The sequence below is a fragment of the Macaca mulatta genome, chromosome 14 (genome assembly GCF_049350105.2).
Source record: "Macaca mulatta isolate MMU2019108-1 chromosome 14, T2T-MMU8v2.0, whole genome shotgun sequence".
NCBI classification, from domain to species: Eukaryota; Metazoa; Chordata; class Mammalia; order Primates; family Cercopithecidae; genus Macaca; species Macaca mulatta.
This window is the reverse complement of record NC_133419.1, coordinates 14,788,113-14,814,059: the sequence shown is the minus strand read 5'-3', so window position 1 is coordinate 14,814,059 and position 25,947 is coordinate 14,788,113. Positions and strand designations below refer to the sequence as shown.

General features: G+C 40.4%; 1 protein-coding gene across 2 annotated transcripts; it reads left to right on the top strand.

The window, feature by feature from the left end:
• The first annotated feature begins 9,944 nt into the window (after window positions 1–9,944).
• Window positions 9,945–25,697, top strand: LOC701547 (glycine N-acyltransferase-like protein 1). Of its 2 annotated transcripts, XM_015114141.3 has the most exons (7): window positions 9,945–10,329; window positions 12,933–13,056; window positions 16,373–16,395; window positions 17,175–17,282; window positions 24,065–24,191; window positions 24,471–24,648; window positions 24,905–25,697. In XM_015114141.3, exons 2-7 carry the CDS (start codon window positions 12,933–12,935, stop codon window positions 25,320–25,322), a joined length of 978 nt encoding a protein of 325 aa, XP_014969627.3. In that variant the 5' UTR covers window positions 9,945–10,329; the 3' UTR covers window positions 25,323–25,697. The 2 variants fall into 2 exon arrangements, with proteins under 2 accessions (XP_014969627.3, XP_001092197.1); XM_001092197.5 differs by lacking the exon at window positions 9,945–10,329 and having other exon boundaries at window positions 16,373–16,492.
• Window positions 25,698–25,947: the final 250 nt, after the last annotated feature.

Below are 25,947 nucleotides of genomic sequence, written 5' to 3'. Positions count from 1 at the left end.
GACAAACCTGAGAGAAAAAAGAAATGGGGAAAGGATTCCCTATTTAATAAATGATGCTGGGAAAATTGGCTAGCCATAAGTAGAAAGCTGAAACTGGATCCTTTCCTTACTCCTTATACGAAAATTAATTCAAGATGGATTAGAGACTTAAATGTTAGACCTAATACCATAAAAATCCTAGAAGAAAACCTAGGTAGTACCATTCAGGACATAGGCATGGGCAAGGCCTTCATGTCTAAAACACCAAAAGCAATGGCAGCAAAAGCCAAAATTGACAAATGGGATCTAATTAAACTAAAGAGCTTCTGCACAGCAAAAGAAACTACCATCAGAGTGAACAGGCAACCTACAGAATGGGAGAAAATTTTTGCAATCTACTCATCTGACAAAGGGCTAATATCCAGAACCTACAAAGAACTCAAACAAATTTACAAGAAAAAAACAAACAACCCCAGCAAAAAGTGGGCAAAGGATATGAACAGACATTTCTCAAAAGAAGACATTCATACAGCCAACAGACACATGAAAAAATGCTCATCATCACTGGCCATCAGAGAAATGCAAATCAAAACCACAATGAGATACCATCTCACACCAGTTAGAATGGCGATCATTAAAAAGTCAGGAAACAACAGGTGCTGGAGAGGATGTGGAGAAATAGGAACACTTTTACACTGTTGGTGGGATTGTAAACTAGTTCAACCATTATGGAAAACAGTATGGCAATTCCTCAAAGATCTAGAACTCGATGTACCATATGACCCAGCCATCCCATTACTGGGTATATACCCAAAGGATTATAAATCATGCTGCTATAAAGACACATGCACACGTATGCTTATTGCGGCACTATTCACAATAGCAAAGACTTGGAGTCAACCCAAATGTCCATCAGTGACAGATTGGATTAAGAAAATGTGGCACATATACACCATGGAATACTATGCAGCCATCAAAAAGGATGAGTTTGTGTCCTTTGTAGGGACATGGATGCAGCTGGAAACCATCATTCTTAGCAAACTATCACAAGAACAGAAAACCAAACACCGCATGTTCTCACTCATAGGTGGGAACTGAACAATGAGATCACTTGGACTCGGGAAGGGGAACATCACACACCGGGGCCTATCATGGGGAGGGGGGAGGGGGGAGGGATTGCATTGGGAGTTATACCTGATGTAAATGACGAGTTGATGGGTGCTGACGAGTTGATGGGTGCAGCACACCAACATGGCACAAGTATACATATGTAACAAACCTGCACGTTATGCACATGTACCCTAGAACTTAAAGTATAATAATAATAATAATAAAAGATCGACCCCTGACATAACTGGTTATGTTATCTATAGATTCCAGACATTGTATGGGAAAGCACTGTGAAAATCCCTGTCCTGTTCTGTTCTGATCTGATTACCGGTGCATGCAGCCCCCAGTCACGTACCCCCTGCTTGCTCAATCATGACCCTCTCATGCAGACCCCCTTAGAGTTGTGAGCCCTTAAAAGGGACAGGAATTGCCCACTTGGGGAGCTCGGCTCTTGAGACAGGAGTCTTGCCGATGTTCTCGGTTGAATAAACCCCTTCCTTCTTTAACTTGGAGTCTGAGGAGTTTTGTCTGTGGCTCGTCCTGCTACACTTTCAGAAAAGATTTGTCTGTAGTATGTAATGCTGTTTGGTAGCATTTTACCCACAGTAAAACTTCATTCAAAATTTGAATCAGTCCCTTTAACCCTTGCTACTGCTTTATCAAATAGGTTTACATAACATTAGAAATCCCTTGTTATCATTTCAGCAATGTTCACAGAATATTCACCAGGAGTAGTTTCTATTTTAAGAGGTCACTTTCTTTGCTCATCCATAAGAAGTAATTTCTTATTCATTCAGGTTTTATCATGAGATTGTAGCAATTCAGCCAGGTCTTCAGGCTCTTCTTCTAATTTTAGTTCTTTTGTCATTTCCACCACATCTGCAGTTACTTCCTCCATTTAAATCTTGAATGCTTCAAAGTTACCCACAAGGATTGGAATCAAATTCTTCCAAATTCCTGTTGGTGTTGATAGCTTGATCTCCTCCCATGAATCATGAATGTTTTTAATGGTATATGGAATGGAAAATCCTTCCAAGAGATTTTCAATTTACTTTGCCCTGATCCATCAGAGAAATCACAATGTATTGCAGCTATAGCCTTAGAGAATGTATAAATAATAAGACTTGGAAAGTTGAAATTACTCCTTGATCTATGAGCTGCAGAGTGGATGTATGTGAGCAAGCATGAAAAAAAAATTAATGTCCTTGCCATCACAGCTCTTGAATGAATAGGTGTATTGTGAATGAGCAGTAATATTTTTATAAGAATATTTTTTTCCTGAGCAGTAAGTCTCAATTGTAGGCTTAAAATATTCAGTAAACAATTCTGTAAATAGATGGTGCTGTAATCTAGGCTTTGTTCTTCCATTTATAGAGAATAGGGAAAGTATATTTAGCATATTTCTTGAGGGCCCCAGGATTTTTGGAATGGTAAGTGAGCATTGGCTTCAACTTAAAGTCACCAGCTGCATAAACTCCTAATGAGAAAGTCAGCCTGTCCTTTGCAGTTTTGAAGTTAGGCGTTGACTTCCCCTTTCTAGCTGTGAAAGTCCTTGATGGCATCTTCTTCCAATAGAAACCTGTGTCATCTACATGGGGAATTTGTTGTTTGGTGTAGCCACCTTCATCAATTATCTTAGGTAGATCTTCTGGATAACCTGCTACAACTTCTACATCAGCACTTGCTGCTTTCCTTTGGACTTTTATGTTATAAAAATGGGCGGGGTGTGGTGGCTCATGCCTGTAATTCCAGCACTTTGGGAGGCTGAGGTTGGTGGATCATGTGAGATCAGGAGTTTGAGACCAGCCTGACCCATGTGGTAAAACCCCGTCTATACTAAAAATACAAAAGGAAGGAAGGAGGGAGGGAGGGAGGGAGGGATGGACGGACGGACGGACGGACGGACGGACGGACGGACGGACGGACGGAAGGAAGGAAGGAAGGAAGGAAAGGAAGGAAAGGAGGGAGGGAGGGAGGGAGGGAGAAAAGAAGGGAGAAGAGAAAAGAAAGAAATCAGCCAGGTGTGGTAGAGGGTGCCTGTAATCCCAGCTACTTAGGAGGCTGAGGAGGAGAATCGCTTGAGCCCAGGAAGCAGAGGTTGGAGTGAGCCCTGATCACCGCACGACTGCATTCCAGCCTGAGCAACAGAGTGAAACTCTGTCTAAAAGACAAAAAAAAAAAAAAAAAGAAAGAAAAAGAAAAAGAAAATGGCTTCTTTCCTTAAACCTCATGAACCAACCTCAGCTAGCTTCCAACTTTTTTTCTGCAGCTTCCTCACCTCTCTTAGCCTTCAAATAACTTAAAAGAGTTAGAGTCTTATTCAGGACTGAAGTTTGGTTTATGAATGTTGTGGCTAGTTTAATTTTCTATCCAGAGCACTAAAACTTGCTCCAAACAGCAGTAAGGCTATTTTGCTTTCTTATCATTTAAACGTTCACTGGATTAGCACTTTTAATTTCCTTCAAAGATTTTTCCTTGCATTCACAACCTGGCTAACTGTTTGGTGCAAAAGACCTAGCTTTTAGACTATCTTGGATTTTGACCTGCCTTCCTCACTATGCTTAATCATTTTTCACTTTTTGCTTAAAATGAAAGACTCATGACTCTTCCCTTCACATGAATACTTATAGATCATTATATGGTTTATAATTGGCATAATTTAAATGTTGTTGTGTCTCAGGGAATAGGAGGCTGGAGGAGAGGGAGAGAGACTGGGAACGGTCAGTCAGTGATACAGTCAGAACACACAACAGTTATCAATTAAGTCTGCTGTCTTGTATGGGTGCAGTTTGTGGTGCTCCAGAACAGCTAAAATAGCACCACCAAAAATCACTGATCACAGATCACCTTAACAGACACAATAATACAGAAAAAGTCCGAATATTGTGGGAATGACCAAATGGTAACACAGACAGGAAGGGAGCACATTTTTTGGAAAAATGGTGCCAGTAGACTTGCTTCATGCAGGGTTGACACAAACCTTTTGTATTTGTAAAACTACAGTACCTGTGAAGCACGATAAAGTGAAGTGCAATAAAATGAGGTGTGCCTGTACTGATTTCATTTCCTTTAAACATGTATGCAGTAGGGATAGCTGGATCATATGATAGCTCTATTTTTAACTTTTTGAGGAACCTCTGTATTGTTTTGCATAAGGCTGCACTAGTTTACATTCCCACCAACAGTACACAAGGATTCTCATTTCCTCACATCCTCTCTAACAGTTGTTATCTTTCATCTTCTTGATAATAGCAATTTTAAAAGGTGTGCGGTGATATTGTGTTTTTAATTTGCTTTTTCTTGATAATGAGTACTGTTGAGCATTAACAACAACAACAAAAACCCCATTAGTTATTTTTATGTCTTCTTTTGAGAAGTGTCTATTCATGATGGCGGTGGGGAGCTAGCGGCAGCCGGCTGGGGAGGTTCCCTGGGTGAATTCTGGGCCCTGGAACAGCCTCCTCCTCTTCCCACTGCCTAGACCTGGGGAAGCCTTTTCTCATCCTTCTCACTCATCCCCCTGTGGCCGGGCGAGTGGGCTGAGCTGCTCCATGCTTGCGGAGCCCAGAGCTGAAACCCTTACCAGGAGTGCTGCGGAGTGAACTTCACTTCCTTTCCAGGGCGCACGCGTGAGCCACTACCCCAGGTTGTGTTGATGTCTTATTGCTATTTCTCCAAACAGTAATAAGGCCATTTTGCTCTTTCATCATTCATGTTTTCACTGGACTAGCACTTCTAATTTCCTTCCAAGTTTTTTCCTTGCACTAAAATCTGTCTTTGTATTTACATCCTGACTCCAGACTCCCTTTTCCAAATCTAGATAAGCACAGTGACCATTCAGCATAACCAAGATCCCTTTCTCACTGTTGCCTCTCTCCTGACTTATCTGCTGCCCTTATTTAAAAAACAAAACAAAACAAAACAAAAAACAAAAAAACAAGCAAAACAAAAAATACCTTACTCGAGGAATTAGGTAGGAAAGGAATGACGGATCACTTTGGAGTTTGGGCTTAAAAACACACACAAAAAGAAAAAAGTTAAAATGCACTTGTTTTCTCTACAGCGGCTAAGAATATTGCTCTACAGTATAAATTTTAATGTCATGTGTCTGTGTGAATGTAGTTTGGGTTTGAATAGCATTGAATGTGAGTGACTCCACAAGTACCTTCAAGTGCAGCCCCTCAGTTTAAAGAAGAAAGCGGGGGAAAATATTCCACAAAGCTTTCAGTTCCTTGAGTGCTTCCTTTTCCTAATGAGCATGGTTCTAAGAGCTGGAGATGAGCCTGCTTTGGAAACAGCCCCTCTTTCCCCGTGTTGATTCTTAGGGCACCCCTTCATCCACTCCATACCCAATGGTCTCATTCCCAAGTGATGATAAGTTAGCTAGAATTTAACACTTTTCTGTAACTTTAAACTTAGATTAGGCTTTGTTATAAATTTTTACACCGTTCTTCTGTTAAAAATGCAGAATTGGGCTTTTTATAAAAAAATTATTGGATCAGATAAGCCCTTCCCTTTCCACTTGTCTCTGGGCAATGTGAGCTGATGGTTCTTAAGATGTTGAGTTTTGTTTAGTATCCACTGCTCTTTAGCCAGGAATTCTCTGGTAATCTGAAGCAATGTGGCTGAAGACCAATTTTTAAATTATGTGTTGACAAGTTGCCTTATATTTTAAAAGGAGAAAAATTACTTGATTTATATTATGCCAGGTGACAGCAACATGAAGTCCTAATTTATTGTTCTTGGTTCTTTTCCCACCTAATGTGAACTCCTGTGTACCTGAGCCCTCAGGAATGCCTACAGCTTCTGGTGCGATGTCTTCTCCCAAAGTGTTGGCCACCATTTCACCCAAGACCCTCTTTCAATCCTTGCTTTTCTGAATCAGATTTAGAGAGCACCACTGTCTCCCCTTATCCCTTACTTGATCTCCAAACCAGATATTCTTGCTATACTTTTCTTTTCAGTACCTCTGCCTGAATGGTGAGCTGCCATTTTAGGAAATTGGGTCAGATACCAATTTGGGAGCTTTTAAGTCAAAAACCTCTAACCCATTTCTTCCTGTGAAGGGGTGCAAGTCTCTGAAGCTCTCACTCACACCTGTAGTCTGTGTAGAAAATGTACTGTCATCCCCCTGGCCCCGAACTGCCATTGCCTTTGGTGTGAGATGTTCCCTATTTCCTAGTTCAACTTGAGTCCATCTCTCCTCTGCTAGCCAACCCCCATCCAGCAATAAGGATCCAAGCCACAGCCTCCTATTCACACTCCCTGCCTTCATTCCACACTACCCTAGGGAATACCGGGATTCCCCACTCTGTCCACATACTGTAGCATTCATTCCCTATCTCTCTTATCCTCTTACCTGTGGTGGTTTATGGGTGTGATAGAGTTTTTAAGATTATTATAAACTAGTAAAAAGAAAAAAAAAACAGAGAGAGAGAGAGAAAGATCTATTCAGGGTATCTGTACATTTGATAAATAGCAAAGTTATTCTAGTCTTTGTATACTGGCTTTGTCTGGAAAAACCCTTTCCCAGTCATCCAGCAATTCTTGGCAGGGTTTCTGTTGTGGTCTGCAGGTGAACTTATTGCTGAAGTCTTCAGGCAGCCTAGCCTGGTGATTGTGTCAGCAGGTGGTAGGCCTGGTTCCTGGGTCTGTAGAGTTGGGCCTAAATCCTGGATCCACTGGGGTGGATATTTTCACTGGGTATGCAGGCATGAACATAAAGCCCATGTCTACAAGGCAGGCATAGAGCCTGTACCAATAGGGGCTGGACTGAAGTGTGGGTCCACAGGGGCTGACATGGCTCTGATGTGGGCATTGAGCCTCTGTCTGCAGGCACTGGCTAGGTTCTGGAACGGGCCTAGTGTCTGGGTCTACTGGGATAAACATGGAATCTGAGTCCATGGGGACTGGCCTGGTACTGGTGCAGGATTAGAGCCTGAATATGGAGAAATGGACCTAGGATCTTAGTAGATGGAGGCTTACCTAGAGCCTGAGTCTTCAAAGATGGTCCTAGAGCCTTGGTCCATGATGTCCAGCCTAGCATCAGTGAGAGGTGACAATGTGCTAGCAGCCCTCACTCCCAGCGCCTCCTCAGCCTCCGGCCTCGGCGTCCACTCTGGCAGCGCTTGAGGAGCCCTTCAGCCCGCCAGAGCCCCTCTCTGGACTGGCTGAGGCCAGAGCCTCCTCCCTCTGCTTGCGGGGAAGTGTGGAAGGAGAGGGGCGGATGGGAACCGGGGCTGCACTCTGGGGCCAGCGTGAGTTCCGATGGGGGGCGACCTGGGGCTCGGTGGGCCCCGCACACGGAGTGGCCAGCCAGCGCTGCCGGCCCAGGGTAGTGAGGGGCTTAGCACCCAGGCCAGCAGCTGCGGAGGTTGCCCCGGCCCCAGCAGTGCCCACCAGCCGGGGCTGCACTCAAATTCTCACGGGGCCTTAGCTGCCTCCCCGCAGGGCACGGCTTGGGACCTGCAGCCCGCCATGTCCGAGCTCCCTGCCCTGTGGTGGGCTCCTGAGCAGCCTCAGCCTCCCGGACAGGGCGCCACCCCCTGCTCCATGGCGCCTGGTCCCATGGACAGCCCAAGGGCTGAGGAGTGCAGACACGGCTTGGGACTAGCAGGCAACTCTGCCTGCAGCCCCGCTGCAGGATCCACTGGGTGAAGGCAGCTGGGCTCCTGAACTGGATGGGGACTTGGAGAACTTTTATGTCTAGCTGGAGGATTGTATGTGCACCAATCAGCACTCTGTATCTAGCTAACCTAGTGGGTACTTGGAAAACTTTTATGTCTAGCTCAAGGATTGTAAATGCACCAATCAGCACTCTGTCAAAACAGACCAATAAGCTCTCTGTAAAGCGGACCAATCAGCTCTCTGTAAAATGGACCAATCAGCAGGATGTGGGTGGGACCAGATAAGGGAATAAAAGCAGACTGCCTGAACCAGCCAGCGGCAACCCTAGGGTCCGGTTACGCACCGTGGGAGTGTTGTTCTTTTGCTCTTTGCCGTAAATCTTGCTGCTGGTCATTATTTGGGTCCACGCTGCCTTTATGAGCTGTAACACTCACCAGGAAGATCTGCAGCTTCACTCCTGAAGCCAGCAAGACCACTAACCCACCGGGGAGAACAAACAACTCCAGACGCGCTGCCTTTAAGGGGTGTAACACTCACCATGAAGGTCTGCAGCTTCACTCCTGACAGCAAGACCACAAACGCACCAGAAGGAAGAAACTCCAGACACATCTGAACGTCTGAAGGAACAAACTCCAGACACACCATCTTTAAGAACTGTAACGCTCACTGTGAGAGTCCGTGGCTTCATTCTTGAAGTCGGTGAGACCAAGAGCCCAACAATTCCGGATACATCAGGATCTACTGAACTCAGCCTGTACACTGGGTTTGCACAGCTGGGCCCTGAGCTTATTGGATCCTGGGACACAAAAACCAGCTTGAAGCCTGAAGCTGGCCTAGGACTGGGGTAGGGTGGGGCCAGTGTAGAGCCTGAGACCACGATTTTGAACCACAGACTAGATACTTCAGAGAAGCGGACTTGGCGAATCCCCTGCTGGAGTCCTGCAGAGTAACCACTCTGTCAGATGGCATGTGTTTCTGGGAGGAAAGCATAGGGGTCTAGTTCCAGCCTTACCCCATTGCATCCCATAGGCACAGGCTGACTTTTAGAGACACTCCAGAGCTGGTCTGAAAGGCTGATGCAAAGAAGTCGCCTTGGGAACTGAAGTGGTCGAAGAAGCTCAACAAGCTCAGCAAACCCTACATATGGGAGAGGAGCCCACAGATGGTAGAGGAAGCTATTCTTCTGGCCAAAGTCCTGATACAGAGTTTGTCAGAAACATAGGCGGACTGGAGGCAGATTGCAGCTAGCACTGGCGCTGGAATTGAAACCTCCCATGTAGTCCCATAGATAGATTTTTGTATAAACATAGAAATTGGCCCTCTGGTCTTAAAGCTTGAAACTTTCATTTGTTTTATATTAATTTCATTCTTAGTAAAGGACCCCTAGGTACCTCAAAAAGTATCAAAGAACTGAAACTCACCAGATGAGCCCATCCACACAATGGACCCCAGGCTTCTCATAAATCATGATTGCTTCCTTAGGTCTACTGAGTTCCTGTTTTTCTACACATTGTTACATTTCTTCCCTGCTATGTAAACTCATAATTTAGTTGGTCAGGCAGATGGATTTGAGACTGAGCTTGCATCTCCTATGCTACAGCATCCAATTCGGCCTTCCTCCTTGGCAATAATTGATGATATTGATTGGTTTTCTGTGCAGTGAACAGCAGGACCTAGACCACACCCCTGGTGTTTAGTAATGGATTTTTGTTCCCCGACCCGGAACCCTTTGGATTGGCAGCCATGGGCCTGGAGTCCCAAAGCCCTCCTAAGCAGCTGCTTACCCAATTTTGACTGGAGATGAGTTCTCTCTCTTTGGGGCCAGCCGCAGCTGGCCTCAACCATGTTCTTGATTACCTTGGAAGAACTACTTTTGAAATTTGACATCTGCATCCAGATAGGTGACTGTCTTTTGTGGACCCAGAAAGAAGGATCTGCTCCTCTCAATTTGGGAAATTTTTAAAGGAATTTGCATTTGCAGGTTGAACAAGCCCAACTGATGAAAAGAGGGAAGTACCCTGATTATTCCAGTATGGACACTCCTGGGAGCTTGTTTGTCATTGTGTGTGTGTCCAGGCAATTGAGTATCTTTTGTGGTTACCAGAGAGTGGGATCAGCTCCTCTCCTTTGGAGAAATTCTGAAGGAATTTTCATTTGCAGATTGATTGAACCCAACCAATGGAGAGAGGAATCACCCCAACTCGTTCAGTTTGTAGACTTTTGGGGCTTGTTTGATCCTGCAGCAGTTGGATTGTTTTAGTGACTGTTTGCATGTGTCTGATGTAGTCATGGGAAATTAGAATTTAATAAACTGACACTCTTTTATAACACTGTTTGACCCCAGTATAGTTTGGAATCTGGTATTTGCTCTTGAGTGGGAAAGTGGGTTGGATTTCCATGTATCCAGGCTTTTGTGCTGCTGTTGGGCCAAGTTAATATGTGATGTTCTCCTGTGGTGCTGTTTGACCCCAGTGTTCTTTGGAGTCTGGAGAGGTTTGGACTTTAAAAATTAAACTGCCACGGAAACTGTTTTACCGAAAATTTTGGTTCACAGCCTTCACTGGATTATTGATCAAGGCTAACAAAGTTCAGCCATGTGAAGTTTGCAGACTGGTGAGTTTGTATTTCAATAGCTAGACTTCCAAGGTAAACGCTATTGGATCTTTTTGTGTATGTATGTCTAGATGTGTTTATGTGTAGGCATTTGTATTACTTTAAATGTTGTGACTATCCAATTGGCTTATAAATAAAAGAATGCTCATAGATAAAGTAAATAAGTCCAAAGTATTTTTCATGTTCATGTTAAGTAAATCTTTAGCAAGCTAGTATTAAAATCTTGTAAAATAAAAATAGAAATGTCATCATAATTGTCAGCATACATTTTCGTCTGGGTTTTACATTTGTCTCTGCTAGGTATTTTGAGGTATCAGAGTTTGACACAGAAGTTTATAAAATTGTAACCGGAGTTTGAGATGAACCTGGGAAACAAAGACCCGCTCCCCCCATCTCTATAAAATAAAAATAAAAAATTAACCAAGCACAGTGATTCATACTTGTAGTCCCAGCTATGCAAGAGACTGAGGTTGGAGGATTGCTTGAGCCTGAAAGATCAAGGCTGCAGTGCGTCTTGATCCTGCCACTGCACTCCAACCTAGGTGAAAGAGCGAGACCCTTCAAAAAAACAAATAGAGACAGAGAATAACAATGGGGCACATAAACATTGCAGAGTGACTAGGGGAGGAGTTGTAATTTTTAATAGGATGGCCAAAGGAGGCCTTATTGAGCAGGTGGCTTTTAGGTGGAGACTTAAAAAAGGTATTAGAGTCTTCTATACGTCTAGTGAGAAAACAGAATACAGGCAGAAGAAAAAGGACAGCCAAGTGCCTGAAGCAGAGAGGCCAAAAGAGTGAGGTCTAGGACCTGACTGGACAGATATCCGGGAGGTAACTGGACTCTAACTTAGAGAACTGTTATAAGCAATTTGTATCTCTTTCTCTAAATGAGATTGAGAGTTACTGCAGGAGTTGCACAAAGGAATGACAAAATCTGGCTTTTGTTTTAAAAGGGGCATCCAGGTTTGTTATTGATGGAAGACTAAAGACATTCTCCATCCAGAAAAGACTGCTAAGAACTGTGAAGCATATAAAAGTTAACCCTACTTGGGGCAAAGTTTCATGAATGCTGGCAGATGACACAAGCTTCTTAGGTCAAAGACAGGGTTTTATGACTCACTCAACAGGGAGAATGATTTTTGTGTTTGTGTCAGTCATCCTTGCTCCACAAGTCCTGCACAGGAAATACAGAAAGGCAGTTTAATGTTGCAAATGCAACAGATGTGTGTTGCGGCCAAGCAACCCTGAATTTAGGGAACCTGGATGTTTTATAATGAACTGCAAGCAAACCTGTCTGAACTTTGCTCCAGAGGGAGACATTATCTTTCTTATCCTCATCAGTAAGCAGACCTGCCCTCTGCTTCAGAAGAAAGCAATATATCTAGCTTCCAAGATGTCGTCTTTACAAACATCCTTGAAAAGATAGGAGTGAAGGCTATCGATGTCTCTGCTCATAAGACATACAGAAATGTGAGAGGTCATGAAGAATTTTCTCCCAACCAGAATTAGCAGGATGTCATAATGAATTGGATGTACAGTGGGAGCAGAAAAGATACTTAAGAATAACTCCAAAAAGTTTTATTTGAACAGGGGAAAAAATGGAGTTGCCATCAACTAAGTTGAGAAGGACTACAGGTGAAGTAGGCTGGGTGGAGAGGGTGGATAAGGAGTTCGATCTGAGACATAATGAGTCTGAGATGGCTATTGGATGGAATCCAAGAAATGTCAAACAGGCCATTAGATACATATGTCTTGAGTTTGGAAAAAAGTTTGAGTAATAATTTAAATGTATTAGTCATTGGCAGGTACATTTATTTTAAAGCCATGAGACCAGATGGGATCACCAGGAACTTTGAAGTGATCCAAAATTAAGAAATTGGGGAGAATATAAGGGTCCACCGAGGAGACTGAGAAGAAGTAACCTTTAGTAAAGTTAAAGGAAAACCGAGAGTGTGTTGTCTTGGAAACCAAGTGACAGAAGTTCATTAAAGGATGATCTATTAAGATGAGAAGCAATAATTGACCATTGGATTTAATAACATAGAGATCACTGACGGCATTAAAAAGTGTTTCAGTAGAATGGTAGCAGCAAAAACCCAATTACATAAGATTAGGAGGGGGATTAGAGATAGCATGTGTAGATAATCCTTTCAATAAATTTTGCCACAAAGTGTTAAAACAAACTAATTATGGCCTGAGAAGGACTCTGTACTTCTACATTTGAGTCCTGTGGGTGAACTGTTACTTACTTTAATAGTCAGACAAAATTGAAAACCTTATTTAGTAGTGTGCACCTGTAACAATACTTGAGTGTTGGCCAATCCCAGCAGCCATACTTCAATCACTCATAGACTGCTGAATGTTCAAACTGTGTTCAAATAAGGCAAACCCCCAGTTGTAACCAATCTCACTGTTTCTGTACCTCATTTCCGGTTCTTGTACTTCACTTTACCTTTTTTTGTCTATAAATTCGTTTTGACCACGAGGCACCCCCGGAGCCTCTGTGAATCTGTTGTGATTCTGAAGGCTACCGGATTCACAGATTGTTTATTGCTTAATTAAACTCCTTTAAATTTAATTCAGCTGAAGTTTTTATTTTATCAGATGGTGTCAGAAGCAGGATCTGAAGTGGAGCCTCTAGTATCCCCAGGAGCACTAAGTGAACACAGAAAGTACCTGCAGGATCCAATTGCGTCCACTGATCTCTCAGAGAGACTGAGGATAATACGTAAGCTCCCTCTTGCATTTTGGAGGTTCATGCATTTGTGTTTTGAGCTCTTTGAGTTGCTTGGAGCAAATTTCTGATCCAAACTGGGTTTGGAGTCATAACAGGAAATAGACTGGGTCTGGGAACAGATTTGATCTTGGAATTGATGGACTTGGATCCAGTTAGAGGCCTCTTACATCTCACTGCGTCAGAAAGGAACTGATATTAAGCAGTAACGTTGCAGGAGTTATAAAATTTGGCTTTTGAAAATTCACAGGGATATTTGTGTTCTACCCCTTTCTTTCTTTCTTTCTTTCTTTCTTTCTTTCTTTCTTTCTTTCTTTCTTTCTTTCTTTCTTTCTTTCTTTCTTTTGTGCGCCTAGGTAGGAAAAAATTCATTGGCTTATCAAGAGAACCAAAGAGTAAAGCCAATATTTTAGGTAAAAATTGGATCCTTAATTTCTGGAAAACTGAGTTCCTTCTGGCTTATACATTAGGACTGGGAGGCAGCTAAGTCTTACAGAAATGGCAAAATGTTACTAAAGATAACTTAGAGTGGAACATTCCAAATGAACGGCAATGCCAATGCATTTAAACAATGCCAAGTACATTTAAAAATGAGAGCTCTCAGGAAAGTACCTTTTGACTAAAAACAGTTTTGGCACTATGGGATGTCAACTGCTATTCTCTTTGGAATAATCTGCCTTGCACTCTTTGTTGACAGCTGTGGGTGACAGGATGAGGCATGTACAGAATCGTGGGACCTGGGGAGCTTTTTCCTTCTCCCTACAAAAAAAGACACTTGATAGCTGATGGGACTGTGGGGAAAAAAGACAAAAATATATAGCGTTTATTCTGTTTCCATAATTCTCATCTTTAACTATGGTTCAAGTGCCTTCCATGTTTTTTTCAATCTAGCCTAAAAATAAAAACATGTCAATGGTAGAAAATAAAATTCTTAAGTAAGAAATAAATCACACATACTTTCATCACCCAAAAACAATTTTCATGTTTATTTATTCCCTTCAAGTCCTTGTCCACATGCAAACATAATTTGGGTACATATGTAAAAGTTATATATTTTGATTTTTTTTACCCATTATTCATTATAATTGCTTTTTTATAGTCTTCACAGTGACCACTGACTGTGTGCTACTCATATTTACTAACTGTCATTCACAAATTTATAATTTCTCTTTAGTGGACATTAAACTTATTTTTGTATATTATGAAAAATTATTTTAGTTAAGGAATGAAATTCTGATACATAATACAACATAGGTGAACCTTGAAAACATTATGCTAAGTGAAATAAGCCAGACCCAGATGGACCAATATCATAGGATACATAGGAGCCAGGGACTAGGGAGACAGGGAATGAGTAATTGTGGTTTAATGGGTATAGTTGCCATTTAGGATGACAAAAACGTTCTGGAAATGGATAAGCATTATGAATGTACATAATGCTGCTGCATTCTATGCTTAAAAATGGTTAAATGGTTAAGTTCTGTGTTATGTGTACTTTACAACAATTTTTTAAAGAAGGTGGGGAGGGGTCTCTCCAGGTTTTTAGCAGCTTCCTGATTTAGAAAAGAAATGTTAATGGTAGGAATACAGGTAGAGAACACTTTTATTTGGGTAGATGTTAGAAGCTGAGGCCAGCTTGGGGTCATAAGAGCAATATTAAGTATGAGGTGGAGGAGGCCCTCAACTAAGGTCATTGCAAGGGGATGGAGCAGGGAATGGATAGGAGAGGTATTTTGGACAAAGATGTGGCAGCTGATAGGTGTGGGGATTGTTCTCATGTATCAGCCCAGGCTATAGTGTTCCCGGGGCAAACGGAACACAAGTTTTTTTTTTTTTTGCGGGGAGTGATACAGCATGGTAGATCTTGAGTTAAAACTTTAAAATCTTGACCAAAAGCTCAAAGGAGAACACAATAGTGAAACACATAGGTATGGGCAATTTTAGTTAAATCAGGTGAGAAACGGAGCAAAGAAATCGCTAGGAGATGGAAAAAAACACCAGTGTTTTTTGACAGCTACAAGAACAGCAGAGTCAGACAGGGGATAGGCTTATGCCAGAGATCCAGTTTTATTTACTAAAAGTTCCTTGAGTATTCAAACATTCCGAAATTCTGAGATCTTGCACAAGGATGCCTTTGTTTAAACATTGCTTCATCTAGCTACAGAACATAGTTTAACTTTGAGGCCTTTGACCCCAGACAAGACAAAATATGTTCCACCTTGCCTATTACTTAACACATATTTGTTAACTATTTAACCTTCATGGATAAAAAATTTCAAACATGTGTATTAACTAATTTGCAAATGATTGTTTCAAATATCTGATCCATGGGTTTCTTCTCTTACATTCATTAAGCTTGTCATAAGTTCTTTACATTTTTAATTATTGTTATATTATTTGATATAATTGCTGAATCTCTATGTGACATGTTGATTAATATAAAGTCAATTAAAAAAACCAACATGTTAAATATTGTTCTTACTTTATTCCAGGTATAATACTATGCATTTTATATGTATTGCATTGTGTAATCTCAATCCTCTGGAAAACATGCATTCTAATTTCCATTTCCAAAGTGTTGAGAAAACACATTGAGATTCTGATTGGTTAAGCAACTTAACAAAGAAGTAGGAGACAGAACTAAAATTTGAAAGCAGCCTAAGCTTTGAACGTATCAGTTGTGATGAGAACTTTCTCCAAGTTATTGGTAAATTACTGGCACATTTCTGAGAATTCTGAATGACCTTTCAACAGAAGTTTACAGATATGTGTCAAAATTTTTCTATCTTTTTTAAATTTTTGTAATGAAACTGGGACAAGTTCCAAAATGGCCATAGGTCTGAAATATTTGGCCCTGAGAAACTAAAGAAAATCTGTGCCAACTCCTGCTCGAAGTTTTTTAGTCATACTTGTTCTTAGAGGGCTGATATTTTCTATTCCAGATGAAAGAAGAATTCTCAGGCATCTGATGACCAAAATATGGGAAAAAAGTTGTGATGGTGGTGATGTGTCTGCTACATGCATTTGGGAAGCTCACAGAACTCTAAATATTCACTTTTAATTCATTCCACCAGGGAGGAAGGGCCTGGGTTTCAGAGCCATTCATATATGGTTTCAAAATCCGACTTTGGCATTTATCTCTGTAAGAACTTGAGAAATTTACTTAGTCTCTCTGAGCTTTGGTGTATTCAGAATGAAGATGATACTAACAGTACGTACATCATGAATGTTACTTGAATGGAGATGTATAAAGTGCATTTTAAATTCATTTGGTTTCTTAACATGTTCCGGTCACTTCTTATCTTTTCAGAGTTTCTTCTTGAAGGTCTCAAGGTCTGAAGCATCCTACAGAATGATCCTACTGAATAACTCCCATAAGCTACTGGCCCTATACAAATCCTTGGCCAGGAGCATCCCTGAGTCCCTGAAGGTGAGGGAACCGTGGGAGGTCAGGGTATGGGAGTAGGGGTGTTGAGGATGAGAAAATAGCAAGCTTGTGATTCTGGTCCTTCCTGACTTTTTGCAAAGGGTTCGAGCTGGGAAACAGGATGGGGTTGGGGGCACAAGAGGCATATCAAGAGCTGCTGCTTCTCTTCGGGAAGAGGCAGCTAGGCCCGCTCAGCAGGTTTTGTCGCTCATTGGAGAGGCGGTGGAGAATGGTTGCTACGAACATGGTTTGGAGCCAGTCCGAATGGATACGCATTCCAAGGCTGCCATTTTCAGTCGTATGGCTTTGTGGATGTTTCTTTCCCTTTCTCTGACTTTATGTTTGGTCTTTTCTTCAATGAAATAGGAATACGATTAGCACCTACCTCTTAAAGTTGCTGTGGGCACTGAATAAATCTGTACAATATAAGTGCTAAGAGCATTGCCAAGTGCCCAGCTAGTGCACAGTAGCTCTTTGGTATCACAAGGACACCTGCCTGTGAGTTCTGCCTGCTTGCTGGTATCTTCACATCCATCAATATGGTCCTGGAGATGCTGCTCATCTCACCATCACTGATGTGGTCCCAGTACCTTCTCTTAACCTCCATTTTTCTCTTCCTCTTCACATCCAGATCCCCATCTCTGGGGATCTCCACCTCGCCTAGTCCCTTTCATTCCTCCTTCAGGTTTACGGCTCTGTGTATCACATCAATCACGGGAACCCCTTCAACATGGAGGTGTTGGTGGACTCCTGGCCCGAATATCAGATGGTTATTATCCGACCTCAAAAACAGGTAGGCACACAGCCAGGGACTGGTGGATCCAGGCAGGTCCAGAGGACCTGAGGAACTGACCAGTTCAGACACCAGGGCTGCTTTTATAGGGTGAAAGGAAAAAGGAGTATTTTAAAACACTCCTTCAGTACTTGGCACCTTGCATAAGTGCCACGTGTTCCCACCCTTTCTGTAAAGCCTAAGACTCTTCTGGGAAAGGGGTGGAGGGTGGAGGTGAGGAAAAGGAGAAGGCTGACATTCACAGATTAAGGGCCCTTTGAGGTGGCAGGGGTCACCTGCAGGGGCTGAAAAGAGGCCAATTTACAGGGAAGGTTGGGTGTCTGAGATATCAGAACAGTGACTTAGAAACAAAAACCAAAGCAGAAGTCTACCGGTAAAATTACCTCTCAGGGCCAGGCATGGTGTCTTCTACCTGTAATCCCAGCACTTTGGGAGGCCAAGGCAAGAGTATCACTTAAGCCCAGGAGTTTGAGACCAGCCTGTGCAGCATAGTGAGACCTCATCTCTACAGAAAATAAACAAAATTAGCAGGGCATGTGGTGCATGTTTATACTTCTAGCTACTCAGGAGGCTGAGGTGGGAGGATGGCTTGAGCCCCAGAAGGTGGAGGCTGCAGTGAGCCAAGATCACACTACTGTACTGAAGCCTGGGCAATAGAGTGAGACCCTGTTGTTTTTGTTTGGTTTTGTTTGGTTTTTAAAAAGTTACTTCTTAGGAGCCAGGGAAGGGGCTCATAATTACTGTGTGTCAACTATGTGAATGCATATCTTTTGTTAGTGAATGTTATCATCAGAACAATCTTATGAAGTGAGCATTAATATCTCCAATTTAGAGATAAGGAAACGACACTGAGAAATATTAAGTTATGCAACTGCTGGATTCCTGATGTTAAGGCATTGCCCAATCTGAATTCAAGTTCAGCGGACTCTGCCACTTTTACTCGCTATATAACCATAGGCCCTTCTCTGAGTTTCATTATCTGTTAAAATGGGGAAAATAAGAGGACCTTCTTCAGAGGATTACACAAGGTTTAAATGAGATACTGTATGTCAAACACTTAGTACATGGCACATAAATGTAAATAGTGTTTACCATAATTAGCTGTTATTGGTAAAAATACACCTAGGTTTAGTGAGGACACGCAAGGAATAAATGATTGAGCTGAAGTAATAATACAAACCTAGGTGTAATTTTTTCCTAAATACTTCCCCTTTGTGTATGTGTGTTTCATACACATCTGGTTAGTGAACTGAAGCCTTATTGCCAGCCCAGCTTCATGTGGGCATAAACCCTGGGGCCCCAAATAATAATAAGCCACACCAGGGCAAGACTAGTTTGCAAACTGGGTCAGGATTGGGATGCAGGAAGTGACAAAGTGACCCTAGCTTGAGGAACAAAGGGGTAAAGGGGATGGGAGGCTGAGCCTAACACCTTCCTTAGGGATGTTCTTTTGATCTCCTGGCTTCCTGACAATTTGGGATCAAAGATTAATGTTTAGTTTATTTAATCCATGGTCCAGTTTCTTCAAAGTGTGATATGCTAAATAACCTAAATAACAGTAGGAAGTCAAATAGTTCTTTTTACTTCAGTAACTTTGTAGTTATTATATGTATTTTAGCAATGCAACAATAGCATCAAGTCATAACTTCACATATGCGTTGCTTTGAATAAAGATAGATTTATAAAATGAGTCAATGAACAAAAATATGAAAATATAAAAGATCCACATCACACATATATGACCAAGAAAAAAAAAAAAAAAGGAAAGAATGAAATATGCTGCAATTTACTTGGAAATACATTCACCTAGTCTGATTCCATAGCATGCCACGTTTCTTTCAGTATTGAAAGTCAATCTGATTTTGAATAATAGCTTTTCAGGGTGGGATGCAGGAGAATTTATCTAGAAAAAAATTAATTTTTTCATTGCCGGTTTTTAATCACAAAGAAAATCTATGCTGATTATACAAGTAGAAAAATCCCACATGATTTTAAAAAGTTAATAACCTCTCACCTCCCCTTCTGTCCTCTTCTCCTTTCCTACCCCTTGGTGTAATCAGTGTCCTTGCCCATATTAATACACAGAGGGCTATTCACTGATGATCTCTTTTGTCATCACTTTTTAATTTGTCTTTAACATATGGACATCACTTTGGGTGAATTAATACAGCACTAACGTATTCGTTTTAACAACTGTGGCATTTCATACAGTCAATGCAATGGTATTTAGTCAATCATTCTCATGCTTTTGGGTTCAAATTGTTCATACTTCTTTGCCACTACAAACAAGCTTCAATAAACATCTTCATATACATATCTTTACATCCTGGAAATTTTTCTCAATACAATTGATTTCCAAAAGGGATATCTCCAAGTTAGAGTTTATCTTATTCTAAGCAGGCAATGCCAGATTACCTTCCCAAAGGATTCCAGAATTTTATTTTTATTAGCAATGTGTGGAAGAATTGTTTCCTCACATTCTCACCAGCACTGAATGTCATCCCTCTTTTTATGTATCCCAAACTAGTGAGTGAAAAATGGCATCTTATTGTAGATTTAATTTGCATTTCCCTAACTAGTGATATTGAACAAATTATATTTTCATGTTTGTCAGTCATTTGGTATTTACTCTTTACTTGTTTATATTCTTTGACCATTTTTACACGGGGGTTTTGTGTCATTCTTAAAATTTTGTAGGTGTTTTAGATACTAGGGATACTAAAAAAAGGTATATGCTACAAATTTGTTGCCCAATTTAGAATTGACTATAAGAAATTTTTTATTTTTGGCCGAGTGTGGTAGCTCATGCCTGTAATCCCAGCACTTTGGGAGGCCGAGGCAGGTGGATCATGAGGTCAGGAGATCAAGCCCATCCTGGCTAACACAGTGAAACCCCGTCTCTACTAAAAATACAAAAAATTAGCTGGGCGTGATGGCAGGCACCTGTAGTCCCAGCTACTCGGGAGGCTGAGGCAGGAGAATGGCATGAACCCGGGAGGTGGAGCTTGCAGTGAGCCAAGATCGCGCCACTGCACTCCAGTCTGGGAGACACAGCGAGACTCCGTCTCAAAGAAAAAAAAAGAAAAAAAAAAAGAAATTTTTTATTTTCATGTAATCAAATATATTATCTTTTTCAGCATGACTTCTGAGGTTTTGGGTTTTTTAAGTTAATAATTAGGAAGATTTTTCCTACTCCAAGATCATGCAAATACTTTCTTATTTTGTCTTGCAGTGAGTTAATTTTTACTTTTGACATTGCAAACTTCATTCTATTTGGAATATATTTTTGAATAGCATGAATTAACATTCTTATATATTAATCTTCCTTCTGGCTGGCTGATTATGTTAGTACTATTTATTAAATAAGTCATTCCCTCCTGAAACATGAATGTCTGTTTTGTTGTATAACATGTTATATATTTTTGTATCTGTTTCTGTATTTTTTCTAGTCTTTTCTCATGCTATTTCATTGTTTTTTGGATAAATTTTAATACCTAATAAAGCAAATCACCCTTCACCAGTCTTTTTTTGCTTTCCTATTTCTTATAAACTTAATAGCTATATGAACATAAACTAATTTTTCCAGTTCCCCGCCAACTACCCCAAATAACTATTGCAATTGTGATTGGTATTGGAGGAGCATTTTTCGACAATTTTGGAAGGATTAATAATTTCGTGATACTAAATTTTTTCATCAGGAAATATGGTCTTTTGTCACTTTTTTCAGTTTGTGTTCTATGCCATCTGGTAAAATGTTAGTGTTTTCCAGTGGAAAACTAAGTGATTTTTCCACTAAGTTTACCCTTAGGTATTTTATAGTATTTGTTAAGATTATCAAATTATTTTTCCTGTTATATTTCTGAGCATTATTATTTTGTTATTTCTTTGTTTTTGTATTCTTGATTTCCAAATATGTCACACTATTCTTTAAAACCCTGTTTGTGTGGGGCATTATTTGTTTTGTTTTTTGTCGAAGTCTCTTGGATTTTCTAAATGTGTAATACTCTGATCTACAAACAAAGTAATTTGCTACTTCTTTGCCAATATTTGTATGGGTTTTTAGTTTCTTGCCTTATTGCATAATATACAACCTAAGAAAACAATTCCAACTAACAATAATAGTATTTCTATACTTGTCTCATTCCTGATTTTAATGAAATAGCTATAAAAGCTTACATTTGGAATTACATTTGATTCTGTATTTACAGGTTTAGAGCATTTTTCTGTTGTTCCTACTTTCATAGAACTTATATTTAGAGTGGAGGGTAAATTTTATGTTATTTAATTTTTGTCTTTTCTATTTGGCAATATATGCACTCATGTAATTTTTTCTCCTTTAATTTATTACACTAAAAGATCTTCCAATTAAAGCCATTCTGGCCTTTCTAAAACCAACTGCTCATGTTCACATTCTTTTGTATATGCTATTGAATATTTTCTTCCTAATTTTTTAGAGAATATGGTCATAACTCTCTTTTTGTTATTTCCTTGCCAGATTTGGCATTAGGATCTTTTCATCTGTTACCAAAGTCTACTATTAAAATCATGTGTTTGTTTTTGACTTATGTAGAACTTAAATGTAAAATAATCTGATTTTGGCTACATTTTATTTTTTAATTTCAACATTCTTTTTAGATACAGGGGATACATGTGCAGATTTGTTACATGGGAATAATGCATGATGCTGAGTCTTAGAATACTGACAGATCCCATCACCCTGATATTGAGCATAGTACCCAATAGGCAGTTTTCTAACTCAGCCCCTTTTCCTTCACCCTCTAGTAGTCCACAGTGCTATTGTTCGTACATTTATGTCCCTGTATGATCAATGCTTAGCTCCCAGTTATGAATGAGAGCATGTGATATTTGATTTTCTGTTACAGCAATAATATGCTTAGAATTATTGCACTGTGGAAAGCAGTCTGGAAATTTCTTAGAGAACTTGAAACAGAGTTGCCATTCGACCCAGCAACACCTTTACTGGGTAAATACCCAAAAGAAAATGAATCATCCTACCAACATGACACATGCACTTGTATGTTCATTGCTACGCTGTTCACAATAGCAAAGACATGGAATCAACCCAGGTGCTCATCAAAGGTAGATTGTATGAAAAAAACTTGGTACATATATTTTTATGGAATACTACACAGCAATAGAAAAGAATAAATTCATGTCCTTTGTAGCAACATGGATGGCACTGGAGGCTGTAACTCTTGTCTACTTTTTAAAAGGTAGATGTTTAATTTAATTTTTGATATTTTCTATTAGTTTGTTGAGGATTTCTATTTTTATGAAAGTCAATTTTGATAGCTTATTCTTGAAGGATAACATCCATTTCTTTTATCAGTAAATATGTTGCCCTGGGGTAGTATGTAATCTTCTATTAGAAGTCTTTTGTTCTTTTCTCTGTTTCTTCTGTTTCTATTCTCATAGCTTATAGTCTATTTTTTTCTTTTTTCTATTTCTTTTGTATTTCTTTTAATAAATGCCTTACCAGAAGTTTCTCTCTCTCTTTCTTCTTTCTTTTTGCCATTTAAAAATGAGCTTTTGACATATATATCCTTTGCACTATGTCTTGTTCTCCATTTCATTATTTATAGCTTTCATTTTTATAAATTCTTCTGTTTGTTATTTTCTAATTTACTTGGATGTTCTTTTATATAATTCCTTGAATATTTACTTAGCTGTTTTTGGTCATTCTTTGAAAATCAGGTCTTTAAAACATCTACTCTTTTAAATTCACTGAAGTGTTGGTTTTGGCCATATTCAGGAACTTGCATTTATAAAAGCACTCTCAGATTCTTGATGGTTTCTTTAAATTAGTTACACTATTTTCTCTTTCACTCTTTAACAATACAATTTCCAACATAATGTTAATACATTCACTGCTAAAACTCTCACACTTATTGTTTATATTTTCCCTGAGAAACAGATCCTCGTCTTCAAATGAAGTTTGTGGCTAGCCAGAGTGGGACCACAAGTCTCTTTCTTTCAAACCCTTGAGTCTAACACCACATAAATTACCCAGAGAGCTACCAAAAATTCAGTTACTTCATTCTATTTGGTGGACTTCTTGATGTAAAGCCAGTGTCACTCTTTGAATAGGCTGATATCCTGTAGCCTTGGGAAAAGGCAATGTTCCATTAATGTTTATATTCACTAAAGTATCTTGCTCAAGCCCTGGACACTGTAGTTCTAGGACACTATAGATTCTAGGTGTCTAGTGAAACAGTAGACACTAAAACTTAGAGAAATCACAGTTAAATTTATTTAGAGTCAAGTTTAAGGACTTAATTCTAACAACACAGACTCAGTACAACCCAGAACGTGTCCCACAGGAGGTTATGTGGGGGCACAGCATATATAACAGGAGTATCCGTTTGGCACAGGTGGTAAGAGAAGCAATTGTTGCATTTTTTTTATTCTGTTGGGTGCTCGGTGATGCCATATATAAAATAAGGTAGTGTGTAGTTGAGCGGGTAGGGAGAAAGGTGAGGCATCTTAAGGCCTGCTGGAGAGTGATTTTGTCCTGTCTTTGTTCTGTATGTGATAAGGAGGTTTCTCACCAATACTTGTCAGTGTTTAAATATTTCCGGTTACACAGGTAAGAGGTCAGTAGTAGCTTATAGGCCTAGGTTTTATTATCCGTGTGCCCAACTGCAGCCATCATGGGCCACTGTTAAAATTTTCTTTTGAATTTTCATTTTTCTGAATTGCAATCAGTGAGAGGTGAAGAAAAAGTTCAAGGAAATGACCTGAACTTACACCGTCCTATACAGGAGATGACTGACGACATGGACTCATACACAAACGTGTATCATATGTTCTCCAAAGAGCCTCAAAAATCACAAGAAGTTTTGAAAAATTGTGAGATCATCAACTGGAAACAGAGATTCCAAATCCAAGGTAACAAGTCTGAAGAAATGGGCAACCAGCAGTGCTTCTCAAATTGAGTGTTCAACTAACAGCATTAGCATCACCTGAGAGCTCATTAGAAATGTAAATTCATAGAAACTCTGGGAGCTGGGAGACGTAGAGCAATCTGTGGTGTGACAAGGACTCCATCTGATTGTAGTGTAAACTCAAGTCTGAGAACTACTAAGCACTGAGCTATTAATCAGGTGAGAGCAGTGTAAGTAGAGAACTCCATGTCTGACAAGATTGCTTTCTTGCCTTTCTTCCCAGGTCTTCAGGAAAGTTTAGGTGAGGGGATAAGAGCGGCTGCATTTTCAAAGTCAGTGAAGGTAGAGCATTCGACAGCAGTCCTCTTGGTTACGGAAGATATTCTGAAGCTCAATGCCTCCAATGAAAGCAAGTTTCGAAGCTGTGCTGAGACAGGCCACCCAGATGATGACTTTGAAAGGTACAAAAACATATGCTAATCATTTATAATTGCTAGTCCTTATACATTTTTGTAATTCACAGAAATCAGGTTTGGAAAGAAGAGAGGATGAATTCATTCCTTCGGATGAATAAAGGTTGTCAAAGGTCAAAATATGCAACTTTGCAATGGTGTGTCTTTAGACAAGAAGAGGGCCTGGCATCTCTAGATTGGGATGACACCCAGAAATTACAGGGGTGAGGATGAAAGTTGTTATCTTTCTTTTTGTTTTCTACAGTGAAACTCCCAACTTTAAGTATGCCCAGCTGGCTGTCTCTTATTCCGGGCTGGTAAATGACAACTGGAAGCGAGGGGGGAATGAGAGGAGCCTGCGTTTCATCAAGCGCTGCATACAAGACCTGCCAGCAGCCTGTATGCTCGGCCCAGAGGGAGTCCCAGTCTCATGGGTAACCATGGACCCTTCTTGTGAAGTAGGAATGGCCTACAGCATGGAAAAATACCGAAGGACAGGCAACATGGCACGAGTGATGGTGCGATACATGAAATATCTGCATCAGAAGAATATTCCATTTTACCTCTCTGTGCGGGAAGAAAATGAACGCTCCCGCAGATTTGTGCAGCAGTTAGGTTTCTTTGAGGCCTCCTGTGAGTGGCACCAATGGATTTGCTATCCACAGAATCTAGTTCCATTTTAGACAATGAAGCTGCTTAGTAACCTCTAGCAAGCCATCTCTTAATATTAAAGCAGACACCACAGAATAGCTTTCTTCACTTACAAACGCACATTGTGCATTTATGATATGGCAGGAACTCTTCTCACATGGAGCCTTGATGTTAAAAGACACAGCCGTGCTCTTGAGGAGCTCACAGTCCAGGCTGGAGGCAGGGGAGGGTATAGTCTTTATGCTTAAGCGTTGTAGGGAAGGACAGGGTTACCAGTAAACATGTCACTAGAAAGCCAGGCTCAGTTCTTACCTCTGGGAATCAGAACTCTTTATGAAACTTGGTTAATAGAATCTACTATCTGGAAGATATATGAAGGATTTTAATAAAATCGTCAATAGAATATACCTAATCTATATGGATACTTTATTGGAAATGAATAGCCCTGCTATGTATGGATTTATGAGGCAATGGTACACTAAAGAACGGAATCTGTCTCTTAGTTCGGTGAGCAGAAATGCATCAAAGGTGAAGCCTGAGAGGAACAGCTTTCCCAGGCTATCTTTCATCATTGTTATGCAGAAAAAGAAACCAGAGAATCAAGTGGGCTGGCCTTGGGCCCTCTGCTAGGGAAACGACATTTGTTGTGTCTCCTTT